Genomic DNA, 25,740 nt, shown 5'->3' with positions numbered 1-25,740 from the left:
TTTCCCTCACAAATCAATAGATTCTGTCCCGAAGGTTACCTTTCAAGTCACTTAGCATCCTTGTCATGAATGGTGGTGAGATTCATAGCTAGCCCACACACTCTGTTTAGCCCACAACCTGGCTATCTACACTGTAAAGAGTAGCTCTGAGTTGCCTTGAATTTGGGGCTGGGGGTGCATATCTGGCAGGGCCATGGCCCCGGCAACCCCTGGAGTGGGGTCAAGCCTTTGTGGGGACTTGGGCATCTGTGGGGCAGGGCAGCGGGGGCCTCCCGAGGGGAAATTGGGACATCACAATGGAAGAGTCCAATGGAATTGCCTCTAATACCCCCCAAAGAGCTGTGGCAAGAAGGTGCTCAACTTGTTCATTTATAATTTGAGACCCACACACAAATTGCTAATTTATAATTTTAGAAATATTGAAATGTAAACTAACCACAATTCCTTTTATTGAAAGGTAAGCCAAATTAAAAAAAAAAATCCTGGGATTAAGAATTGCGTATCAAATTCTTATAAAATTGGGGAAACTGGGGTATAAGGATATATTTAAAATGTATTTTAAATCTCCAGCTCTCTTTTACCCATAAATTCATGGGAAGACAAACATAGTCATTAGATTTCTGCCTCCAAAAGAATTAAGTTTCTTAGTTGTAGGTTCATAATATCTGTTAGGGATATCTTTTCTTTATGTGAAAACCTTTAAAACAGACTACTATATTTTAAAACTTTTAAAAATTTTTTTTTTTGTGTGAGGAAGATCAGCCCTGAGCTAACATGCGTGCAGATCCTCCTCTTTTTGCTGAGGAAGACTGGCCCTGAGCTAACATCTATTGCCAATCTTCCAACTTTTTTTTCCCCCTTTTTCTCCTCAAAGCCCCAGTAGATAGTTGTATGTCATAGTTGTACGTCCTTCTAGTTGCTGTATGTGAGACGCTGCCTCAGCATGGCCGGAGAAGCGGTGCGTCAGTGCGCGCCCGGGATCCGAACCCAGGCCTCCAGTAGCAGAGAGCGCGCACTTAACCGCTAAGCCATGGGGCCGGCCCCCTTTAAAGGCTGATTTGTTAGACATTTAAATGGATATTTCCTATAAAATTTAATACTGAAGATAGTAATCTTTTAATTTTATTTTATCAATATCCTTATTAGAATCAGTGAGTTTAGAATTAATGGTTTTACCTGTAAGTTAGCTATGCCTTCCTTATAAAAGTGATACATACTCATTACAAAGATAATTTAAATGTTATAGAGGAGGCAAGCTCTAAAGCTCCATGAGGATTCCAAGTGGCCCATGTGGAGGCCATGATGCCTTCCTGTCCTGGAACTAGCACAGAAGAGGTGATGGATCACTGAGAGGAAAGAGAACAGGAGAGGTGGGAACATAGGACATGAGTAAAAATAAAAAGGTGGCATGTATCTCCTTGCCACAGATTTAAGTAGCCCCCATTAACCCTTTATTACATGACATAGAATGGAAAGAAACATCAAAGTCATCACCATCATTGTTCCTTCCTTCAAAGGATAATACGATTCTCATGACCCCTTAATCGTTAAATGGCTGAATTTTAGCAAACCTTTTCCCTGTGATTTACATGTTTTCCCAGAATCTTTGGCTTCCAGAAAGAATAATTCCAAATCCCTTGCCAGTAACTTTTAAAAAACCAATATACTTTCATTATTTTCAATATCTAGATTCAAAATTGCCAAGTGGAAAGAGATTCAAGTTGGAGATGTCATTCGTCTGAAAAAAAATGATTTTATTCCAGTAAGTGAACAAGCTCTGCGTCTCTCGTTCCTTGTTCTCTCCTCTGACCTGGTGCTCGGTTTCGCCTCTGGGGTCTCTGTGTTATTGGTCTGTTTTGTTTTGAACAGGCTGACATCCTGCTGCTGTCCAGCTCTGAACCTAACAGCCTCTGCTATGTCGAAACGGCTGAGCTCGATGGGTAAGCATGCCTTAGAGGGGCCTGTTTTAAAGCTGACCTTTGAAGGCACAGTCATTACGTTGAAAGCTGTGCACTCTGGAAAAGAAGCCCGGAGATCTGGCCTTGCCTCTGCCACTTGTTGGCCGTCCAGCAGTCTCCCTAGTAGACTGACCTCTTTGTTTTATTCCCTCTGTAAAGTTGAGCTCTCAAACCTGCCTTTCCCCCACCTTTCAGGGGAGGTAAAAGGATCAACGGCAGAATGTATGCCTGAGCCCTTGGTAAACTGCTAAGCAGTGTCCAGACACATGGGAATGACTATTAATATAATCTATTTCAGAGAAAAAGAACAGATTTTTAAAGTCTTTGCCAATAGACAGTTTTGAATTCTCCCTTTGTTGGTGTTGGTTATTATACCACCACTTGAAAGAGAATAAAATTCTGTTTTTGACCAGTTTTCAGTGCATTTATTGAGTGCCTATAGGTTGCATTAACTTTACATGTTAGCTCATTTAATCTCAACAACCCTTTGAGATGAGTATTATTATTATCTCGACATTACCCCTAAGGAAACTGAGGCACGAGGTGGTGAAGTAGCCTGCCCAAGGTCACGCAGTAAGTGGCAGAGTTGGGACACTGCTCCCCTGGGCTGGCTCTCAGCTAGTGCCTGCCTTGCCCACTCTGGCGTAAACCCCTTTCCCCGTGCCCTAGATGTGCATAAGCTTCTTCATGGAGAGTGAGATCATCTGAGTAAAAACTAGGTCTTTCTTTGCTCTATAAATCAGTCGATTGATTGTTCAGTCTTAATTAGGAAACAGCTGCTATTCCCATGAGTGAGAAATTCTAAAGCTTTACAAAGATATAAAATCTGAACATGCCCTGTCAGAAAAAACAGAATGGGAAAGTTGAGAACTGCTGGTGAACTTCTATTTGTGAAGCCCATAAAAGGATGTCCATCGTGAGAAGGCAGCATTGCTCTCCAGAGCACGTGTGCTCAGCCTGACCCTGCATGTCCTCTCACACGTGACTTCCCTTGCACTGTGGGTGGGACGTGCCAAGTATTGGGGGTAAGATTACCATCTCCTTTCTCAGAATTATCTTTCAAAGACATGGGATCCAGGTATTCACTCTGGAACATAATAAGTTGACTGAGTCTAGAGACTTTCTGTAACAACTATATTTTGTAGAATCATCTTAGTGTGATTAAATATTAGAAGCTAAGTTTTTCAACAGCAGTTTGATAGTCCAGGCTGATGGTAAGAGTTAAGTTAGTAAGAAGGATGAAGGGAAGCTTGTGGGTGCCTCTGTCCTATCCCTACTGGCCCACAAGGACAAACAACAAAGGGGACCAACATTTCCCAGGTCAGGAGTTTTTCTCTAGTTCAGAGAGAAAACCAGAGGTTAAGAGGAACAGAGAGTTAGAAAAAGCTAATTTCTTACCTTTTGTTTCTAGGTATACCTAATATTACTTTGTACAATTTTCTTTATATTCTCTCTCAAACTCCACAGTTTGTTCATTTAATTCTCTTTTTATCTATCTCCTTTTAGAGAAACCAACTTAAAGTTCAAAATGGCGCTTGAAATCACACACCAATATCTCCAAAGAGAAAATTCATTGGCAACATTTGATGGTTTGTGCAAACACGTCTTACTCTGTATTAAATTTTAATGGCTTGATTCGGTTCCTATTAATTAAAAACCAGAAAATCTTTCATATGTGAGAACTTATGTAAATCATATCTTTTTTAAAGGTTTTATTGAATGTGAAGAACCCAATAACCGACTGGATAAATTTATAGGAACACTATTTTGGAGAAACACAAGTTTTCCTTTGGATGCTGATAAAATTTTGTTACGTGGCTGTGTAATGAGGAACACCGATTTCTGCCATGGATTGGTCATTTTTGCAGGTACTTTCAGAGTTTCTTGGGAAATTGGTATGATATGCACATTTAAGATTGAAAGAAGAGGATTGATTTTCTGTCCTTTATCGAGACCAAAGGAAGAGTAATTTTATTGACATGCCAGTGAATTGATTTTTCCAATTGCTGATTGTATTGAATTTTCCATTTTTAGGTGCTGACACTAAAATAATGAAGAACAGTGGGAAAACCAGATTTAAAAGAACTAAAATTGATTACTTGATGAACTACATGGTTTATACGGTATTTACTTTCTGTTTTGGTAGATGAGAAGCTAGACTGCTGTCTTTTGCTCTAATTTTGTTGTATGTTTTTCTACTGGAAAGAAATCTTACCTCTGTAGGCCAAAGAGAAAACTGCTTGAGGTGCTCCAAGGTTGGACGGGGAGAGAGGGGATTCCCTCACTTTTTCTCAGAAATGCTACATTTCTAATAGGAGAATCCCCCTGGGAATAGAAATTCCAGTGGTAGGGTGCCCTGGGTAGTTGAATATTTTGTTGCCTGGAATGACCAGTTGGAAAACCAGGGAGACTTAGATAAGTTAGTGGGACTGGGCTCCTGAAGTCAATGTTGGGTTGATTTTACTGCTGTTAATTTCCCATAGGGATAGTTCTCTTAAAAGCAAACCTTTTTTTTCCAACATATTTTTAAGTCCACGTTTAAGTGTGTGTTGAGGGTCCCTAAGACCACCCCCAGGTCCGATGATTCACTAGAAGGCCTCACAGAATTCAGTGTATAGTTGCACTCACACTTATGACTTATTATAACATATTACAAAGCAAGATCAGCAAAAGGCCAAGCCCGGAGGAAACTAGGTGCAAGCTTCTAAGAGTTCTCTCCCCGGGGGCTCTCACACACAAGACACACTTAATTCACTCAGTGACAATTTGCGACAGCCCATGTGAAATGCTGTCTGTACCAGGGAAGTTCATTGGAGACTCAGTGCCCAGGGTTTTATTGGGGTCTGGTCACATAGGCCTGTCTGCGTGGCGTGTACCAAAATCCCAGACTCTCCGAAGGAATGCAGATGCTCAGCATAAACCATATTGTTTTACACAACCAGGCACAATGAGCCATTCTTATCAGAGAATCAGGAAACCGTCCCCAAATCCAAGTTCCCAGATGCCAGCCAAGGACTAACCTTGCAAGCAGGCCTTCAAAGGATAGCAGTATCAGGCCTGCTATGTTAACTCTTCTGCACGTACGGAGGCCCCAAATATTAGCCAGTCCTCCAATTTCCCAATGAGAATTAATTTTTTTTCCGGTATTTAGTTTAATTTGAATACATAAACTTTTAGGGACTTATAATACTTTAATTGCATATACATATTTTAAATCGTATAAAAGTAATATATTAATTTAAGAAACAGCTCTTTTTCCCTGCTCCCACATCTCATGAAAACTTTATTTAAACTTTTCTTGTGCATCTTCCATGTCACTGTCTTGGTTATGACTAGAGCACTCACGAGGAGCTCATCGTCTCCCCTTCTGTGCCACGTTGTTTTGAATATAGCACTTTTGGAATCTGTGTCCAGACATTTAAATCTGTCCCTGGAAATTTTATTCCTAGCCCCAAATACCACTAGGACAGTGACTTTTTTATTCACTCCTTAAGTATATACTCATAATTTCTGCAACAGAATACTGACTATATTGCTTCTTAAATGATCTTAACGTTAAGTGATCATTAAACCTTCAGGAATAGTTACCCAAATCTGGGTGAAATTTCCTTGCCTTCTTTTTTAAGAAATCATTTCCATCAAACGTTTTCTATAAGCATCCCAATTTAGCATTCTTTGAAATTGTTTCATGTGAGGTAAGCTGTCTTCCCCAAACCGTATGTTATTGTTCAAAGTAAGAGTAATTGAAAGAATGCCCTGTAATATGAGAATGTTTAAGGATTTGAATATAAGATTCCACTTTCTCTTCTGAAAGATAATTTTGGGAAGAAAACCATCTCTTTTGTGTAGTGTGTGGGATAAGTCAATCCATCATAGGAATCAAATAGACTTTCAAAGCATTCTTATGGCACTGCTTTTATTTTAAGTGTGTTGTTTTTACAGACTACTAAATTGTCATAAACATGTAAAGTATTGAGTAAATTAACATCTATGAAATGCATGGGGTTGGCAGTCCATCTTGAGAATACACTTACATGTTGTTTGTCTTCTAGATCATCATTGTTCTTATCCTGCTTTCTGCTGGTCTTGCCATTGGCCATGCTTACTGGGAGGCTCAAGTTGGCAATTATTCTTGGTACCTCTATGATGGAGAAGGCTACACACCCTCCTACAGTGGATTCCTAAATTTCTGGGGCTACATCATTATTCTAAACACCCTGGTGCCTATCTCTCTTTATGTCAGGTAAGGTTGTCTTCTCTTTGGCCTTCTGCTTTAAAGGAAGAACACAGTACATTTTCCCAACTTGGCACCTTCGTTTCTAGCAATAATTGTTTCAAAGGTCATAACGAACAAGTAAGAAAATAACTTTCATTTCAGAATTGAAGGTTATATAGAGAAAGAACATTAATATTTGAGTGTGTGTTCTGCGCCAGGCACGGCACCTCGTATCTTGACTTCTTTACAGATAAGACTACTGGAGTTCAGAGATCAAACACTGCTCCTGTAGTCACTCACCTGGTTAGATTCCTTCTCTGTGGGCTCCAATCCCCCAAGCTTCAGAAAGAGGCTGGGAGAAGGTGAAGATTTAAAACGTCATGGAAAAACTTAGTCGTTTTCCTTTTCAGGAGCCTTCCTAACCTCTTATGTGTCTTCCTTACTCCACCTGCCATACCCGTTACTCGTAAAACTCCCTGGGCTTCCTGGCTACTGCTTCCTAGTGGGAATGCCACTCTCTCTGCCCACCTTCAGCCTCTCGAATGTTCTGTTTCTCATCTCAATCTCAATCACAATAAAAGAGTCAGGGTCATATCTTTTACAAATAGTAATCGCCTTGTTTTGTGGTATTACTTCCGTTTTTACTTTAATATCAAAGTTCACTGTCACCAGTCAATTGGATTTTAGACCTTTGGGAGGGGGATTGTGCCTTGGAATACACTCAGCAGCCAGAGTCTGCTCTTAGTTCCAATAAGTAATAGCCCAGAGGCATACAGGATCACATACACACCTGTAATTAGAAGCATTTATTTTATTTTAATTTTATTACATGTGCATTTGTTTTATTTTTAATTTCATTACATGTAGTTACCATTGTTCTTTTAACATGAAGCAAAGCCCTGGGGAGCCATGTGTTTGCAGTTACTTTAAAAGAAACTGAGATGAGTTTTACCCTTGTTAAGAGAACTATTACATAGATTATTTTGTCTAAAACCATAAATGTATGTTATAAAATAAACTGCATATGTAGTTTTTGGTTTAAAAAAGTTATGACATGTGACTAGTATGATTTATTTCTCTTGGAAATAAAGGTTCTTTTAAGCATAAGTTGGGTCAGGTCATTCCAGATAGTTTCTGCTTTGTTTGGAACCCTGCAGAGGCTTTCCACCTCATTCAGAATAAACGCATCAAAGCCACACTATAACCCAGGAGGCCTGGAATGATGTGATGCTCTGCCCTCCATGCCCAACTGTTACCTCCTGCACCTGTGCCACCTCCCTGGCTCCCACCACTCTAGCCTCCTGGATACACCTCAGTGGTGCCTGTGCCGGCCACAGGGTCTTTGTACCTGCTCTTATCTCGTCCTGGAACATTCTTCCCTCCATATCTGCATAGTTGCTCTTTCATTTCCTTCAGGTCTCTGCTCAGACACCACCTTATCACCTTGGCCTTTCCTGACCCACTGTATTTTAAATGTCACTTCCATCCCTGTTGGTCTCCATCTGCCCTTACCCTGCTTTGATTTTCTGCAGAGAATTTTCACCCCCAATAAAGTATATATTAACTGATTTATTTATTTGTCTGTCTCCATTAGAAGGTGACCTCCTTAAGAGTAGAGATTTTGTCTGTTTTGTTTACTGGTACCTAGGATGGTATCTGGTACATAGTAGGCACTCAAGAAATATTTATGGGAGAAGAAGTGGAGGGAGTTATTTCATCTGTTTAACTTGTTATAGAAGTTATAACCTGTTATAAATTTCCCACTTAACAGTTCCTGGATATGTCAACAGCTTCCTTATAACTGAGATCTATTTAATCACTTACAGTTTTAAAATTGAGATGATCCTTTTAGAATATCTTATTTTGCACATTCTATAAGAATTTAGAAAAAACTATGTTTTTCACAATGTGGAATAATGATTTAGGGGTTTTTTTATTTGCCGAAAGCCCTTTGCCCTACTTGAGAGCACACAGAGTCTGTAACCTCATGGACCCTCATTCCCAATTGTAGGGCAAAGGGTCCGTGAGGGTCCTACAATTGGGGGCAAAGGTGAACATAGCTGTTCCGTTGTGCCTGGGTGCAGTGGAGAATGAGAGAAAAGAGAGTAGGGATTGCCATGTGTGCGGTGCCTGCCCTTGGCAGTGTCACCCATCCCACTGGGCTGTGTGTCCTGAACATGGGGTGCTGTGACCGGATGTGCTCAGGAGGTAGTGGGAAATCACACTGACCAGGGGGCTTTGACCTGGAAGCTGGAGAAGGATGCATTTGGGCAGAAGAACCCAGAGGCCGGGCGCATGGGCCACCACATAGCTTGTCTCTTTGTAGATAAGCAGCTCGCTCCTGTATACACAAGTGAGGATAAAATCCACTACCTGCCACTCGTATCTGAGAACTCTCTTGAAAGCAATCTTTTGTCTTCCTAGTGTGGAAGTGATTCGTCTTGGACAGAGTTACTTCATCAACTGGGACCTGCAGATGTACTATTCTGAGAAGGACACTCCTGCGAAGGCGAGAACCACCACGCTGAATGAGCAGCTTGGGCAGATCCATTACATTTTCTCTGATAAGACAGGGACCCTCACTCAAAATATCATGACCTTTAAAAAGTGCTGCATCAACGGGCAAATCTACGGTAAGTGGAAGCTCTTCCTCAGTCCCTGGGCATATGTGAACACAGCCTGCCATCCCAGAGTTGCCGGTGCCCTCCCAGTGCAGAGCCCTGCTGGTCATTCTGGGCCTGGTTCTGAAGCAGCATCGCTGGTGGCACTGGGGACATATGCATGGGAGAGGTCAGTGGTCAGAAATAGGCACACATTCCTCAAAAAATTAAACACAAAATTACTGTGTGATCCAGCAATTCCACTTCTAGGTGTATGCCCAAAAGAATCGAAAGCTGAGACTCAGAGAGAGATTTATACACCCATGTTCATAGCAACATTACTCATGATAGCCAAAGTATGGAAGCAACCCAAGTGTCCATCAACGGATTAATGGATAAAGAAAATGTGCTATAGACATACAAAGGAATATTACTTAGCCTTAAGAAGAAAGGAAATTCTGGCACATGCTACAACATGGATGAACCTTGAGGACATTATGCTAAGTGAAATAAGCAAGTCAGAAAAGAACAAATACTCTGTGATTCCACTTACATGAGGTATCTGGAGCAGTCAAATTTATAGAGACTAAGTAGAATGGTGGTTGCCAGGAGCTGGAGGGAGAGAGGAATGGGGAGTTAGCGTTTAATGAGTACAGAGTTGCAATTTTACGAGATGAAAAAAGCAATGGAAGTGAATGGTGGTGATGGTTGCACAACAATGTGATTATACTTAATGCCTCTGAACTGTGCACTTAAAAATGGTCATGATGGGGGCCAGCCCCGCGGCATAGTGGTTAAGTTCAGCGCAGTCCCCTTCAGTGGCCCTGGTTCGGAGGATCTTGGGTGTGGACCTACACCACTCGTCAGCCACGCTGTGGCTTCCTCAAGCAAAAAACGAGCAAGACTGGCAACAGATGTTAGCTCAGGGTTAATCTTCCTCGGGAAAAAAAAAGATCAAGATGGTAAGTTTTATGTTATGTTTATTTCACCACAATTATTTTTAAAAAGTTGATTTCCATTCTAATATTCTGAAATACACTGTATATTTATAAAAATATTACTGCATTACAGTATTCTAACTTTTAAATAAAGACTTAATACAATGTTTTTAAAAGAAGCTAAAGAACACCATATGCTTTCCACTTGTAGAAAATTTTATACTGTGCACGTGTTTTCACATAATGAGCATCAGTGAGGAAGGTGGGATAAAGAGAGGTTGAGGAAATGATTTTCATGTGCGTGGTGGCAGTCTGTTCTGAGCTGGGTAAAGCACTTCAAATGACATGATTCTGGCCCCAGAGGAGATTGCAATGTAGAGGGACACAGGCTCCAGTATTCAAACCTCTAGACTAGGGGTCAACAAACTTTTTCTGTGAAGAGCCAGATAGGAAATATTTTAGCCTTCGCAGGCCATATATGGTTCTATCAAATATTCTTCTTTGTTATGTCTTGTTTGTTTGTTACAACCCTTGAAAAATGTAAAAGCCATTCTTAATTTGAGGGCTGTCCAGAAACAGGCTATGAGACCATAAAACCACCCCCAACATAGACCCAAAGCAAGCTGAGGAGGGACCTCTGGACACAGGTGGAGACTCAGTTTGTTTTGTCCTGTTTGTTTCTCAGGAGACCATCGGGATGCTTCTCAACATAATCATGGCAAAATAGAGGTGAGTCCTTTCATTTAAGGAATTGTTTGTGGTATGTATTAGTTTTGTAGGGCTGCTGTAACAAATTACCACAGACTGGGTGGCTTAAAAAACAATAGACATTTATTTTCTCACAGTTCTGGAGGCTAGAAGTCTGAAATCAGGGCCACGCTCCCTCTGAAGGCTCTAGGGAAGAATCCTTTCTTGCCTCTTCCTAGCTTCTGGTGAATGCCTACAATCTTTGGTGTTCCTTGGCTTGTAGACACAACACTCAAATGTCTGCCTGTGTCCTCACATGGTGTTCTCCCTGTGTGTCTGTGTCCAAATTTCCCTCCTTTTATAAATATACCACCATTAGGGCTCACCCTAATCCAGTATAACCTCATCTTAACCTGATTACATTTGCAAAGATCTATTTCCAAGTAAGGTCATATTCACAGGTACCAGGGGTTAGGACTTCAACATATCTATTGGAGGGGACACAATTCAACCCACAATAGGGTGTCTTTTTGTTTTAAGACAGGTGTAAGCCTCTTGACACTTAAGAATGTGTTAAAACCCTAAGGTGATTTTTGTATGAAGACTTGGCTTCCAAGAAAAGGTCATATCATTTGTTAAGCCCAAATTGCCTTTTTTTAATCACATTTTCTTTTCCTTCTCCATTTCTTTCAGCAAGTTGACTTTAGCTGGAATACGTTTGCTGATGGGAAGCTTGCATTTTACGACCATTATCTCATTGAGCAAATCCAGTCAGGGAAGGAGCCCGAAGTACGGCAGTTCTTCTTCTTGCTCGCTGTTTGCCACACGGTCATGGTGGATAGAATTGATGGTGAGTGTTTCTCTGGCATCTTGGACTTTGGAGACCAGGTTTTGTGTGTGTGTGTGAGGAGATCAGCCCTGAGCTAACATCTGCCAATCCTCTTCTTTTTTTGCTGAGGAAGACTGGCCTTGGGCTAACATCCATGCCCATCTTCCTCTGCTTTATATGGGACGCCGTCACAGCACGGCTTGCCAAGTGGTGCGTCGGTGTGCGCCCGGGATCCGAACCGGCGAACCCGAGGCCGCCGCAGCGGAGCGCACGCACTTAACTGTTTGCGCCACCGGGCCGGCCCCGAGCCCAGATTTTTAGTTTACAGATAACTCGTGCTTGGGACTCAAATGCATATAGAGTAGTATGCATGACAAGTTTGTGTCACTTTCACTCAAGCGGTGAATATTTGTGAGCACCCATCACTAGATGGTATATGGGGTAGCAAAGTATGAAACAAGCTTTTGGTCTCTGAAAATTTACATCTTATTCACAGTTAGAGCTCCAGATGTGTTTATCACTTTCTAAATGAAACCTTATCATTAAAAGAAATGGCTGACTCTTGAATTATAATAGAAGAAACAAAATCTTCCCACGGTATTATTACTTAACATTTATTGAGAGTGAAGAGTCAAACCTTATAAGTGGACTTTAAACTTGGACAGTCTTTTCTACAAAATAATTTCAGAAAGAAACTTTTATTTTCTAGATTCAGATATGTTTAAGGTTTGAAATAATGTCAGCCAGCCCAGGACTCCAAGGTGCCTTTTTCATTTGAAGGAGCATAATTAATGTGCATTTGCATGGGAACAAGCAAAGCTGACTTGTAGGCCCTTTTTCAGAATTCTTAAATGCAGCTTGAGCCAGCTTTGTTACAGCAACTTTGTCCAGTGTCAACGAAAGCCAGTCCTTTGATCACAAATGAACATAATGATACATTATGTAGATACACATGTGCGTTACAGAAGGAGCAAAAGGAACCCTTTTGGCATGTCTGTAACAAAGGGCAGTCTGTCTGTCCTCCACTTGAATCAGTGCAGCATACGAAGGTCTCTCTGTTTTCTGATCTTGAGGTTTCATGTGTAGCAGGTATGAAATCTCCAGAGGAGTATGCACAAAAACTAAAAATGTAGAAGCTGTATGTGATATCTTGCATCAAGTATCAAAGAAACCCATGCTCCAAGGATGAATCTAGTAGTGCAATAAAGTGAGATAACAGCAGAGTTCATATTGCGGTAGATACGTGGAAGGGGGCTATTAGCAGGCAAAGTGGGGGAAGATAGAAAGGGATGATACTAGGTCACAAGTAGCCAAAGCAAAGGTCAAAGTCTTTTTAACTAGCCCAGCACATTTTACTTGTACAATAATGATAAAGTATGATATTTTTAAGCAGCTTGGTTTTCTTAGGTTTTGACTCATTACTAAAATTATTCTACTTTTTTTTGAGTGTATGGTGGTGTTATTTTGAGAGCTAACCAGCCGGCTCAGGCAAATGTACATTAATCTGATGGTCTCTGTTTTCCTCTTTTCCCACTGGGATGACGCAAAGAGCCCTGGACTGTATCCTGGAGATGGGCCATCCCAGTCTTTAGTTCCTGTCATAACACAGAGTGCAGACCAAGGTCTTCTGTATGAGCACCCGCTGCCTCAGTGTTGCTGGAGGAAGGTTGGAGTTCAAAGTCCCTTCCAGCCCGACACTGTGCAGCTCTTTGTCCCACTGTCCACGGAGGCAAAGAGTTGTACATCCTGGAATCCTTCCTTACAGAGGATGTGACAGGCAATTGCTCTAGCCACCGAGAACAGAGACAAGTTAGATTTCCTGGTGCAGGAGGTTAAAAGAGACATTGGTTTTGACTTTGATACATAAAGTACCTTGAAACGTTCCCTTTAGGGACCTTGGGGATAACTCCTCCAAATTTTTCAGATAAGGAAATTCAGACCCAGAAAGCACAAGGACCTGCCTGAGCTCATACAGCAGGTTAAAACTCTTTTCTAGCTGAGTCCTCCTTCCCCTCCTCTGTGCTGGTGTGCCTTCACTCCTATGCCCTCATTTTCGCTCTTTTATAAGAATAACAGAGATTGGTTAGTCTTTTACTATGAGTAACATCATCAAGAGAGGGGAGGAAATCCTTTCATATGTGTTGCCGTAAACATCTGACTAGTTCTAGAGACAGTTTGTGTGGTCCAAGTGTTGAGTACACGTGGAGGCACAGTGTGGGCCAAGTGTGGAGAGGCTACATTGGTTTTCTATTGCTCTGTAATGAATTACCGCAACCTAGTGGCTTAAAACACCCATTCATTCCTTCACAGTTCTCTAGGTCAGAAATCTGGGCACAGCATGACTGGGTTCTCTGCTCAGGATCTCCCTAAAAATCAGGCTTGGGCCACGTCCTCATCTGGAGCTCAGCATCCTCTTTCAAGCTCATATAGTTGTGGCAGGATTCAGTTCTCTGTGCTTGTAGGACTGAGGTCTCCATTTCCTTGCTGGCTGTCAGCTGAGGCTGCTCTCTACTCCTTGTGGTCTAATAGCCTCCCTGCTTTCTTGCTGCATGGTTCTCTCCATCTTCAAAGCCAGTGGAGAATCTCCCTTCCATCAAACCACTTTCATGCTTAGAAACTCTCTCCCCAGGAAGATCCCCATCATTTTTAAGGACTGACCTAAATAAGTTGGGAACACCCAGATAATCTCTCTATCTGAAGGTCAACTGATTTGGACCTTTAATTACATCTGCAAAATCCCTGCCCAGCAGTACCTAGATTAGTGTTTGCTTGACTAACTGGGAGAAGGTGTGTGTCTACCCAGGGGGGCGGACAGGAAATTTGGGGCCATCTTAGACTCCTGCCTTCCGCAGAGGCCATGTGAGAGCAAAGCGTGAAAGGCTTGGAGGCCTTTTCTTCACCTGCAGGTCTTTAAGTCGGGATGCAGCGTGGTTAGATAGTTGTTTTAGGAGGCTGGAGCAGGGACACACTGGAGGTCGATGAGGAAGCTGAGGGCCTGCGTCAGAGTGGAGTCTTTGGGAAGGATGAGAAAGCCACAAATGTGGGAGACGCTCGGTAAGTGATTTGAAGGGGGTGAGATGATTGAGGGGAAAGAGTAGTCTGAAGGTAACTTGTTGTTTCAAGGCTGCTGGCTAGAAGATTATCAGCCAGAGGAAGCTACGGAATCGGGATAATGAGAGATGGGATTTGTGCTTTGAGCATCTTTTTTATTTGCATCAGTTTCATGATCCACAGATTAGTCTGTAAAAGAGAAGAAGGTCTCTCTGGTTGCCTCTAAGTGTGCCATAAACAACGAGTTTTCTTCGGAAATGGTTTCAGAGGATCATTTTTTAGTCCAGGTTTCTTCCTGCAAACATAAAGGTGGAGTTTGGACCAGGTCTCCGAAGCTCCCCCGCTCTCTATTGGTCTGCAATTCTGTGATTCCATACTAGAACGAAATGGAAAGATTTTCTTTTAATGATAAAAATATCAGTGTTTGCTCCACATATGATTGTCTTACTCATGGGAACTTTGCCACCTTTTATCATTTTGTTTCTTTTTTTCTGTTGGAAATAAGTTAGCCATCAGTATGTAACATATCTCTGTGCCAGCTAAACCGGCTGCAGGGAGGGGATTGCGTTCTCCCTGGTGCTTGTTTAGCTCTGGTTAAATATTTTGCCCTCTGGCAGGTGTGTATGTTTGTAGAATGGCTGGCTTCAGCAAGTAATTCGTAACTTCTGGTGTATGACTTTCTGGGTGAACAAATAGGGAGAGAAGCTAAAATGTCATCTTTAATTGCTAAGTGGGAAGTGATTAATACTGACTTAATTAGAGTGAACCATATAAGCATGAAGGAAGGAGGAGAGGAAGAGGTGTTTAGTTCTACCTACAGCCGTTCACCGTGGAGCATCCTACCCTTCCGCAGAGACTGATGCTGCAAAAAGCTGCCCACCCATCCGTGGTCTGCATCCTGGTCAAACCACGGTGGAAAACTAAATGACTTTTTCTGTGAAAACTCATCTGACCATAGAAATACATTTCTTTCCACTTTGAGGCAGAAGAACTAGAGTAGAAAAATAGAAAATCTTGGCTGAGCAGAGTATTTTTTTTTAACATTTACTAATGTACAACATGTGGACAGAGACAAGTGTATAGTTCAATTGATTTTCACACACTGAATACTCCCTCATCATGAGTACCCAGATTTTTAAAAACAGAACATTATCAATCCCCTAGAAGTCCCTTTTATGTTCTCTTTTAGTCATTGCCCCTCCAAGGTTAACTACTGTCCTAACTTTGAATAGCATAGGTTTGTCGGTTTGATGTTCTGTATAAATGGAATTGTGTAGTATGTACTTGGGTGTCTGGCTTCTTTCACTCAACATTGTGAGATTTATTCCTATTGTTGAAATGTAATTGTGAATAGAAGGCAGTTTTCCATTTAGCTTTTAAAACATCAAGTTATTGAATAGATTGACGAATTATGAGGTTTTTTTTTAATATGAGAATATAGCTAAGGTGAAGAAAGCATGCTCTTCTAGAGGGAAGATAAACTGCTACAACCCTTTTGGAAAACAAATAAGTAATATGTAACCAATAGGCTTAAAAATTATCAATATTCTCTTGCTCATATTTGCCTACTAGGAAGCTTTCCTTAGAAAATAAAGTCGGGGCCCAGCCCGGTGATGTAGCAGTTAAGTTGGCGCGTTTTGCTTTGGTGGCCTGGGGTTCGCGGGTTCAGATCCTGGGCGTGGACCTACTTACCACTCATCAAGCCATGCTGAGGCAGCATCCCACATAGAAGAGCTACCACTCTACAACTATGCCACACAACTGTATACTGGGGCTTTGGGGAGAAAAAAGAAAAAAGAGGAAGATTCACAACAGATGTTAGTGCAGAGCCAATCTTCCTCAAACAAAAACAAAAACGAAACAAAAGACAAGAAAGAAAAATCTCTGCTCTCAACTTTATTAAAAAAAAAATAAAGTCAGAAAAACCTTTACACACATACAAAATCGTTATTACAATGTTATTTTTGAGGACAAAAAATTTTGGATGTAAACTAAGTGTCTGTAATGGGAAAATGGTGATATGTTTGGTTTCATTAAAATAATGTTTAGAAAGAGTTTTTAAAGCTATGGCAACATGCTCAAAATATAACGTTAAAATAATCAGACTGTAGGTGTATATTCAGTATGATAGAAGCTATGACACAAATAGGCTTCTTTGAAAGGAGTGGAAGGGATTAGAATAAAATGTCTATAGTATTGTTTTTCTTCTGGATGGTAGGATTATGGGAATTTTTTCCTATTCTTGGCCAATTTTTTTTTTAACTTCTAGTTTATAATACTGTTTATAATTAGAAATAAAACTTTAAAGTTTAAAAAGTGTTAATGTTGGCATGCTCCGACAGAGTCAATGACTTGTTTTCTTGGGGATGTTTTGGGCTTGACGATACATCCTTGCCCCTATATGAACCTCAGCAGTGAACTCTTGATGGTGACCTCTGCGTTTGGTCTTAACAGCTTTTCTGGTTCTCTTTCCTTCCTTTGTTAGGTCAGCTCAACTACCAAGCAGCCTCCCCTGATGAAGGCGCTCTCGTAAGCGCCGCCAGGAACTTGGGCTTTGCCTTCCTGGCCAGGACCCAGAACACCATCACCATCAGTGAGATGGGCACAGAGAGGACCTACAATGTTCTTGCCATTTTAGACTTCAACAGTGACCGGAAGCGGATGTCTATAATTGGTAGGTCTCCCTCAGAGTATGTCTGTGAATCATTCATTCAAATGCCACCCTTCGCGTATTTTATTTAGTGATGCCAGGATAAAGCAGACAATGAATGAACCACTTAGCTCTTAGAATATTTACACAGACTTACTGAAACTAGTGTTTTTTCATTCATTCTGCATGATGTCCATTATTCAAAGGGACAATTGTGATATACCTAAATCTTGCAGTGTTGACATTCTTCAACAATATGGGCTGCGACCTGTAGAATCTGGGGGTGGCAGCACAGTGGGTGGTAGACCCACAAGATGGGCTTTTATTTTCTGAGCCCCTCTGAGCACCTCTGCTCTACACTCGACGTCAGGGAAGGGAGAATGCAGCTTTTCTCTTCTGAGAAAAGCAAGGCTGTGCTTATAAATCAGAATCATACCGCCCGTCCAGGCACGTTACAGCAGGCCACTAAGTGGAGATGATGATTGTTCCCTAACACTGATAATAATAATTTTTTTAAGTTCATAATAAATAATTTAAATAATTTCAAACTTACAGAAAAATTGCAAGAATGGTTTAAAGAACTCCTATATATTCTTCCATATCCACCAATCGTTAGAATTGGCACATATGCTTTGTCATTTTCATTTTCTACAGGTTCTTGTTTTCTGAACCATTTGAGAGTAAATTGCAGATCTAATACCCCTTCCCCAAAATAGTAGATATTTCCTAAGAACAAGAACGGTCACTTCTATATACAGTCTAATGATCAGAATGAGAAAATTTAGCATGATACATTATCATCATCTAACCTACAGAACGTTTTTCAAATTTTACAGGGAATTTTTTTTCTTTCTTTTTTCTGGTTCAGGATCCAACCAAGATCACACATTGCATCAGGTGATTCTTACTCTGGTCTCCTTTAATCTAGAACAGTTCCTCAACTTATTTTTGATCTTTCATACATTGACATTTTTGAAAAGCACAGGCCCATTATTTTATGTCAAGTCCCTCAATTTGGATTTGTCTGATGTTCCCCCATGATTAGACTCAGGTGACGCTTTGTTGGCAGGATGAGTACAGTGATGGTGCTGGGTCCTCCCCAGCGTGTCACATCAGAAGGCACATGAGTATTGGTCATGTTAGCTTTGATCACTCAGGTGGTGTCCACAAGATTTCTCCACTATGAGATTGACTTTTTAACCAGTAAAATATATATGTTTAACTGTCTACTGGACTCTGATTAGGCTGTTTTTACTGAGTGCTTTCTGTGTGTCTAGCACTGACCAAGGCTGATTGTTATGCCTGGCATCTACCTGGGAGAACTTAAAATCTACTTAGCTATGAGGCACATACTATAATCAAGTTATTGCGCAGATCAAAAAATCCAGGAAAATGGTCAGAAGGAGTCGTGTTATGGTCTGAGTATTAAAGGCAGTGAGTGTTATGTGTTTATAGGTAAGAAAGATTCCTGTGGCATGGACAAAGAAGGCTCTATGGAAGAAACTAACTAGCACAGGGCATGGCACATAATAGGGAGTCAGTAGGTATTTGCTGAAAGAATAAGTCAGGATATGAGCAGACTGAAGGAATGTTTTCATATTTATTTCACTATTACATTGTATGTAGATAGTGGCTTGCCAACGTTGTTAAGAGCAAAGTTTTTCTAGGTGCAATGATGATTTTAAACTAATAGCAAATTATTAGCATAGTAACACTTAATTTTATAAATGTAGTTTTCTATTAAGAAATCAAACCTAACTTTATTATTTGCTTTTCCTTCTCTTGCTGCTAGTAAGAACCCCAGAAGGCAACATCAGGCTTTATTGTAAAGGTGCTGACACTGTAATTTATGAACGGTTACATCAAATGAATCCTACAAAACAAGAGACGCAGGATGCCCTGGATGTAAGTCTCACTTTCGCTCTTGATGCCACAGATTCCAAACTTACTTTCTGGTACTATCTCTTAAGCTCGGGTGAAAGCTTTGTGATAACTGTTGACCCTTCCCTTGTCTTGATGTAGTCGAGTGGAAAGAGCACCAAAGTAGGAAAATGGCAGACTGGTTCTGGGTCTGCCCCTGCCACTGACTTCCTAGAAAATGACCATGTGCCCTTTCCCAGCACCCAGGTGGGCAGGATCTGCAGGACTGGCCCAGAGGAATGACTGGTCTCTCTTCCGTGACCTTGATCAAGCTATGTAACCATACTGTGCTGTCGTCTTAATATTTGTGTGGCCCCCAAGCATTCCACCAACCTCCTAGTGTATAGTGAAGGAAAGAAAACAGATTCGTATATGACGGGGCATGACAAAGCAATGCATTGGACAATTGAGTTCTGATACCTTTGCTAGTGAATCAACTTGGTCTTTATTGCTTCAAACTTGTTATCTTAGAGGATTATGTATACTTAGTCCAGTGATATTGCAATTACTGAGAATACTTCTGAAAATTTCCCTTTTGCAATTGCCTACCAATCCCCATGTTGTTTTGGTTCTGTATAATGATGGCAATGAAGCATGGAGGACAGCCATCAGGCCTGGTGTCCCAGTTCTGCCTCTTGACTTGTTTTGTGTCCTTGAGGGAAATGGTTGATGTCTCGGATGAATCATTAATTGCCCGTGTGAAATAGGAAGAGGATAATTCCTATCATGGAGGATTGTTGCAAGAGTTTCCAGTACTCAGTAGGTGCTTAATAAAGGATTGTTTCTTCCCTTAACTTTAAACATCTGATTGAGTTTTGAGGCCAGCCAAAGGTTCTTTAGAAAGAAACCTGAAGAATTTGCTGTTTACTAAGTGCGTTCACATTTTAGGGTTATATATTTTGCTGAAGCAGTTACAATGGATAATTTCTCATGAGGATATGAACAATGGCAATCAAATCAAATACATGCAGAACCCTCCAAAGAGTCTTTGAAAGTGAACATTCAGTTGGGTGAAGGAGTTCTGCCATCTTGGCTAAACAAGATATGATTGTGAACTAATAAAACATTTTTACTGGTTTATATTTAAGCTATTTAAAATGGCTTAAATCTGTTCATCATGATTAAATTTTCCAGATACTCTTTTTCATTAAAATCTTTTATCTCAGTTTTAACGGTGGCTCATGTATTTCAGAATTCACTTGAGGGAATAATGCTTGGTTGAGAGTTCATAGTTGATTGGGCTTGTAAAACAGTTTGTGGGAACAAATTATGAAGTTGTCAGGTCTGTGTTCACAACATCATTACACCCCAAGGCAGTTCCCTTCATCTGCTATTTTAAGAGAAAAAGGTTTTCTTCACTTTAGTGACTTGATTTAGAAGAAAAGTATACTTTTCCTTCTAACTAACTTGGGAACTATAAATACACTCCTACGATCCTGACAATATTTAGGAAAACAAAGTTATTTGTTTAATCTCCTCTATGGAATGTATTTGTACAGAATCCATCATCTTTCACAGTCTCTTTTTAAATTCCCTTATTGTATTACTTCGAAGTAAGATTTCAAACTTGATCTTGAATTACATAAAATTAACTCTTCTTTGGGTGGATGGATTGTCTTTTAAATAAAACAGATCTTTGCAAGTGAGACTCTTAGAACCCTGTGCCTTTGCTACAAGGAAATTCAAGAAAGAGAATTTGAAGAATGGAATAAAAAGTTTATGGCTGCCAGTGTTGCCTCAACCAACCGGGATGAAGCTCTGGATAAAGTGTATGAGGAGATTGAAAAAGACTTAATTGTGAGTTTTAACCTTCATAACGTTTTCCTTAATGTACTAAAGAGAACTGGAAATTTTATTAAGTTTTATTACATTTTTGATCTCATGCTTGAAAAATAATTCTAACTTCAGCATCTGAAATTGGTACACGGAACTAGGTCATTAGAATTCCTTTTTGTTCAACAAGCAAAATAGAAGTTGCCGTTGTGAGAAACCAAAAGACAGAAAACATGAACAATTCTAATCTATCATTTTTATATCACTCATTAGAATTCATTATGATTTTTACATGACAAACCAGCATATACTTATTATATTGTGAGAATTGCTGAAACGATTTATATTTTGCAAAATCTTGAAACAAGAAAAATATGCCATTCGTAAATGAAGTTTTTCAAAGTTTAATACTTATTGCCTGTAGAGTTAAGATTAATGGGAACTGTTCAACAAATACCTAGTTTTCACATTCAGAAAGGGGAATTGGCTTATGTCTGAGTGAAGTAGCATATACACAGTGAAAGTATATTTTTAATGTCTTTGATTTTATACTTGCATTTTTGTCTTCGTAAATTAAGAAAAAAGTTTAGTTTTTTAGGGCTATTTTAGTTTGTGGTGAGTGTGAAACAGCAGCCTTCCCTGTTACCGCCGGCCCTCAGCCCCCGCAGAGCACCAGCTGTGCTGTGTAATTAGCCCTTCTTCTTCTGTGGGTTGGCAGACTGCAGTTACAGAACATTTTTGGCTTATTTGCTAATTCCTTTTTTTAAATGTACATTCCAGCTATTGGGAGCTACAGCTATTGAAGACAAGCTACAGGATGGAGTCCCAGAAACCATTTCAAAACTTGCAAAAGCTGACATTAAGATCTGGGTACTTACTGGAGACAAGAAGGGTAATTCATTGTGTAGGGAAGCACATCTGTCAATTCACAAATATTCATAGCTCCTGTTTCCCTTTCCCAAGGTGACCTTCTCAGACTTTCCATCCTGTACAAATGCTGTCCATTTCTTTGAGACAAAGACGCTTTCTCTAAGAAATCCTGCTCTGGTATTCCAACCCGCTCTGACTGTGTCCTTCCCAAAACTCCCTCAGTAGTAGAGTTTTTTCCTCTTAACTGAGCTCCTGGTCACATCTTTCCGGTTGTGTTTAGTCGTCTTCTCCAGCCAGACATGGGCTCCTATCCTGAAGGGCCATCCCTCTAGTCCCTTCTCTCCTCCTGAGTGCTTTGCCATTTGTTGGGCATAGAGTAGAACAATACCAAATGCTGGACAACAACTTTTGTATTCTTGCCCATTTTATGGCTTGAAAATTGTAATTAAAATTTTATACCCAAGGGAAGATTTTAATTTTTAAGTTTAGAGCTCAACAAGGAGTTGGTTGGCATTGGTACTTTATTCCACAAGCCTCCCACAGGAAACAGAGAATTTCTCTTACCCTGACTGACATTGTTAATAGGTTACACACTCTGATAAGCTAAGGGAAGTCCTGACCTTAAGCAAATACCAGTGGGTGGTGATGGAAAAAGGGAAAAATCTCCAATAGGGGCCCCATGTGAGAGCTTACGGAAATGGTTATCCTTTTTTTTTTTTCATAACAGAATGATTAAACCACATGAACTAAATGTGTTTAGTTTTTCAACAGACATTGATTTATTAAATAACCAGTTTATGTATTTGATATTATAGCACATTTTTTTACTGAAAACATCTCAAACCAGACTTTGACTTACACTTATTTTATTATAGAGAAAGGGATTTTTTCTTTATGTGATTTCTATACCTTGCTACAGAAAAGCAGCATATTTGATTGAATGTGGCTATTTCATTAATAGAAAAAATCATCGTTACTAGATAAAGTCAATTATTAAATTTATCGGTTGTAACAACATTTGACTTAATTTTTTTCTGTTGTAGAAACTGCTGAAAATATAGGATTTGCTTGTGAACTTCTCACTGAAGACACCACTATCTGCTATGGGGAAGATATAAAGTACGTAGAGGGCCTGCCATGTGAGAATATCTGATGTCTCATTTTTATACAAGCAAGACTAGATGGGGTAGATACAGCAGATACGGAGAAATGGGAACTAGAATGTCACATCAGTTTCCTGTCATTTCAATGCAGCAAGAGAACAACAGGCAATTCTCGCTTATCATAGTTTGGCCTTATTTTGAGCAAATCTCAGTTTTAGGGAAACTTAGAGCCTTTATTTGCCCTTTCAGGGGCCAGTTTTCTCTGTTTCTTAGAAGTCCTCAGTACTTGTCTGCTGAAAAAGGAAGTGGGCCTGAGACATCACTAACAAATTAATATGAATTATATTCATGTATTGCCTTTTCTAGGAATTTTAACTTTTGAAAGAAAATTAGAAGAAACCTCCCCCCTCCCCCCTGCCCCACACACAGTCTTCCCTGGAAGGAAAACGTTTGGGTGGGTTACATCTGTAGTCTTGTCCAGCTAGGGCAGGCCTGATATTTCAACACTTAGCTCATGCTGAAACACTGGTTAGCCTTGAGTCAGAGTTGCAGCAGACCTGGAAATGAATAGGGGAAAAATCCTGTCTTGTTATGAAGCTGGAAATATGCTACACACAGTTACCAGGATGTGTTTGCCAGTGTCTTGACAGTTCCGTTTATTCCTCAAGCCTTTTCCTTTCGATGCCTCCCTCAGGCTGTCATAAGGCCAAATTAAACTATTAGCATACACACTTGCCTAGTCTGGTAAGATGATGGGGGAGTTGATGATTGTTATTAGCCTTCTTTCTAATGATGATGATAGAGCTTTTACAAGTAGTTCCAGTATATTAGGCACTCTGCTAAATTAGACAAACAAAATCAGTAGCCTTATAATCTAAATAGATCGGTTCTCTTTGAATAGAGGTACATAAACCATGCCTCTTTGTGCTTTTAGGTTTTAAAAAAAGAGCAATAGACAAATAAATACTAATATGTTTACTTAAGTAATTTCTTGGTTTCAAGTAATTTGGTTAATTACCTTATGGTTTTGTTTATTTCTTGTAGATGGAGCCCTTAATACATTTCTGGCCTCTCTTTTGAAAATATTGAAAATTGGGCCCTGAGCCAAATTAGAAGATAAAATTTATGCAAGCAGCAAATTTTATGATCATTCTCTTAGCTCAGTTAACCTTTATAGAGAGATGAATCATCTTTCTAGATGGTTCCTGAAAGGATGATTTCTCTAGAAGGGTTTGAATGAGTAACTTCTTCTTTTTTCTCTTCTAGCCTTTTAGTGATTTGTCTTAAAACTCCTTATTTTCAACTTGAAAATGAGAATAACAAAAGGATAGTAGATACCCAATCCTCTAGTGCAGTGGTTCTCAACTGGGGGCAATTTTGCCTTCCAGGGAACAGCTGGCAATGTCTGGAGACATCTTTCATTGTCACAATGGGGGAGGAGGGTTGCTACTGGCTTCTAATGGGTAGAGACCAGGGATGCTGCTAAACATCCTACAATCCAATGGACAGCCACATACAACAAGGAGTTGTCCAGCCCGAGATGTCAATAGTGCCAAGGTTGAGAAACCTGCTCTTGAAGGTGAAATATAATGGTTCTGTGTGTGTAATGAGGAAAGCCCTGGGCTGAGAGTTAGGAGACCTGAGTCTTCATTCCAGTTTTCCCATCAACTTGAGGCGGGCAAATCATACCATCTCTCTGGGTTTGATTTCCTTATTTGTAACATGGAGAGAATGGATATTTATAGTCCTTTCTACTCCAAAATGCCATGACTCATTTTTCTGTCACATGAATGTGCTATATGTGGTCTTTTCAATAATGTGTTGATATAAAGCATTGAGCATTTCTCAAAAGCAGACAGATCTTTATGTGGAAATAAGTTTCTTTCTGACAAACAGCAGCCACTGTTTATAATACGGTAGAGTTCACTCCAGTGTGTTATAATTCAGATTAGGATTGCCTTCCCTCTGTTGCCCGTGAACTTTTCAACTGTATCTTCCTTTTAGCTGTCTTTGGCAAATAATGAAGCACCAAGAACATGGTGCCCCCATGGTGGAGGAATCCAGACTTAGTAAGATTATATGTCACCCAAGTAAAAAATGAACAAAGGACTTGACTAGACATTTCTCCAAAGAGGATATACAAATGGCCAACAAGCCTGTGAAATGATGCTCAGCATCACTAATCATTAGTGAAATGCAAATTAAAACCACAATAAGATATTACCTCACACCCATTAGGATGGCTAATAACAAAAAAACAGAAAATAACAAGTGTAGGCAAGGATGTGGAGAAATTAAAACTCTTGTGCACTGTTGGTGGGAATGAAAAATGGTGTAGAAACTATGGAAAATGGTATGGTGGTTCCTCAAAAAAATTAAAAATAAAATTACCATGCCTGGAATCCCACTTCTGGGTATATACTCAAAGAATTGAAAGCAGGGACTTGAAGAGGTATTTGGACACCCATGTTTATAGCAGCACTATTCACAATAGCCAAGCAACCCAAATGTCCATCGATTGATGAATGAATAAACAAAATGTGGTATATCCATACAAAGGAATATTGTTCACCTTTAAAAAGGAAGGAAATTGGGGCCAGCCTGGTGGCGCAAACAGTTACGTGTGCGCGCTCCGCTGTGGCGGTCCGGGGTTTGCCGGTTGGGATCCCCGGCGCCCACCGACACACCGCTTGTCAAGCCATGCTGTGGCGTCGTCCCATATAAAGTGGAGGAAGATGGGCATGGATGTTAGCTCAGGGCCAGTCTTCCTCAGCAAAAAGAGGACGATTGGCAGATGTTAGCTCAGGGCTGATCTTCCTCGCAAAAAAAAATAAAAATTAAAAAAATATCAAAAATAAAAAGGAAGGAAATTCTATCACATGCTACAATATGGATGAACCTTGAGGACATTATGCTAAGTGAAATAAGCCAGTCACAAAAAGACAAATACTGTATGATTCCACATATGAGTTATCTAGAATAGTCAAATTCATAGAAACAGAAAGTAGAGGGGTGGGTACCAGGGGCTGGGGGAGGGAGATAGGGAGTTGTTATTTAATGAGTGTGGAGTTTCAGTTTTGAAAGATGGAAAAGTTCTGGCGATTGGTTATACAACAATGTGAATATGCTTAATTCTATTGAAGTG

General features: G+C 40.2%; 1 protein-coding gene across 1 annotated transcript in view; it reads left to right on the top strand.

Annotated features, from left to right (window-relative positions):
• The window catches only part of ATP8B1 (ATPase phospholipid transporting 8B1), a 117,111-nt gene that overhangs the window by 77,250 nt on the left and 14,121 nt on the right, over positions 1–25,740 (top strand). Inside the window, exons 7-20 of the mRNA XM_004422575.3 lie at positions 1,690–1,762; positions 1,870–1,940; positions 3,465–3,547; positions 3,668–3,826; positions 3,993–4,081; positions 6,011–6,201; positions 8,599–8,807; positions 10,398–10,441; positions 11,093–11,249; positions 16,765–16,953; positions 18,722–18,834; positions 20,482–20,646; positions 21,403–21,514; positions 22,536–22,611. Coding sequence (XP_004422632.1) covers positions 1,690–1,762; positions 1,870–1,940; positions 3,465–3,547; positions 3,668–3,826; positions 3,993–4,081; positions 6,011–6,201; positions 8,599–8,807; positions 10,398–10,441; positions 11,093–11,249; positions 16,765–16,953; positions 18,722–18,834; positions 20,482–20,646; positions 21,403–21,514; positions 22,536–22,611 — 1,731 coding nt within the window. The remainder of the gene's footprint in view (positions 1–1,689; positions 1,763–1,869; positions 1,941–3,464; positions 3,548–3,667; positions 3,827–3,992; positions 4,082–6,010; positions 6,202–8,598; positions 8,808–10,397; positions 10,442–11,092; positions 11,250–16,764; positions 16,954–18,721; positions 18,835–20,481; positions 20,647–21,402; positions 21,515–22,535; positions 22,612–25,740) is intronic.

Source organism: Ceratotherium simum, chromosome 14 (assembly GCF_057802395.1).
Source record: "Ceratotherium simum simum isolate JZ-2026a chromosome 14, ASM5780239v1, whole genome shotgun sequence".
NCBI classification, from domain to species: Eukaryota; Metazoa; Chordata; class Mammalia; order Perissodactyla; family Rhinocerotidae; genus Ceratotherium; species Ceratotherium simum.
Note: the sequence above shows the minus strand (reverse complement) of the source record. Positions and strands in the feature narration are given on the sequence as shown.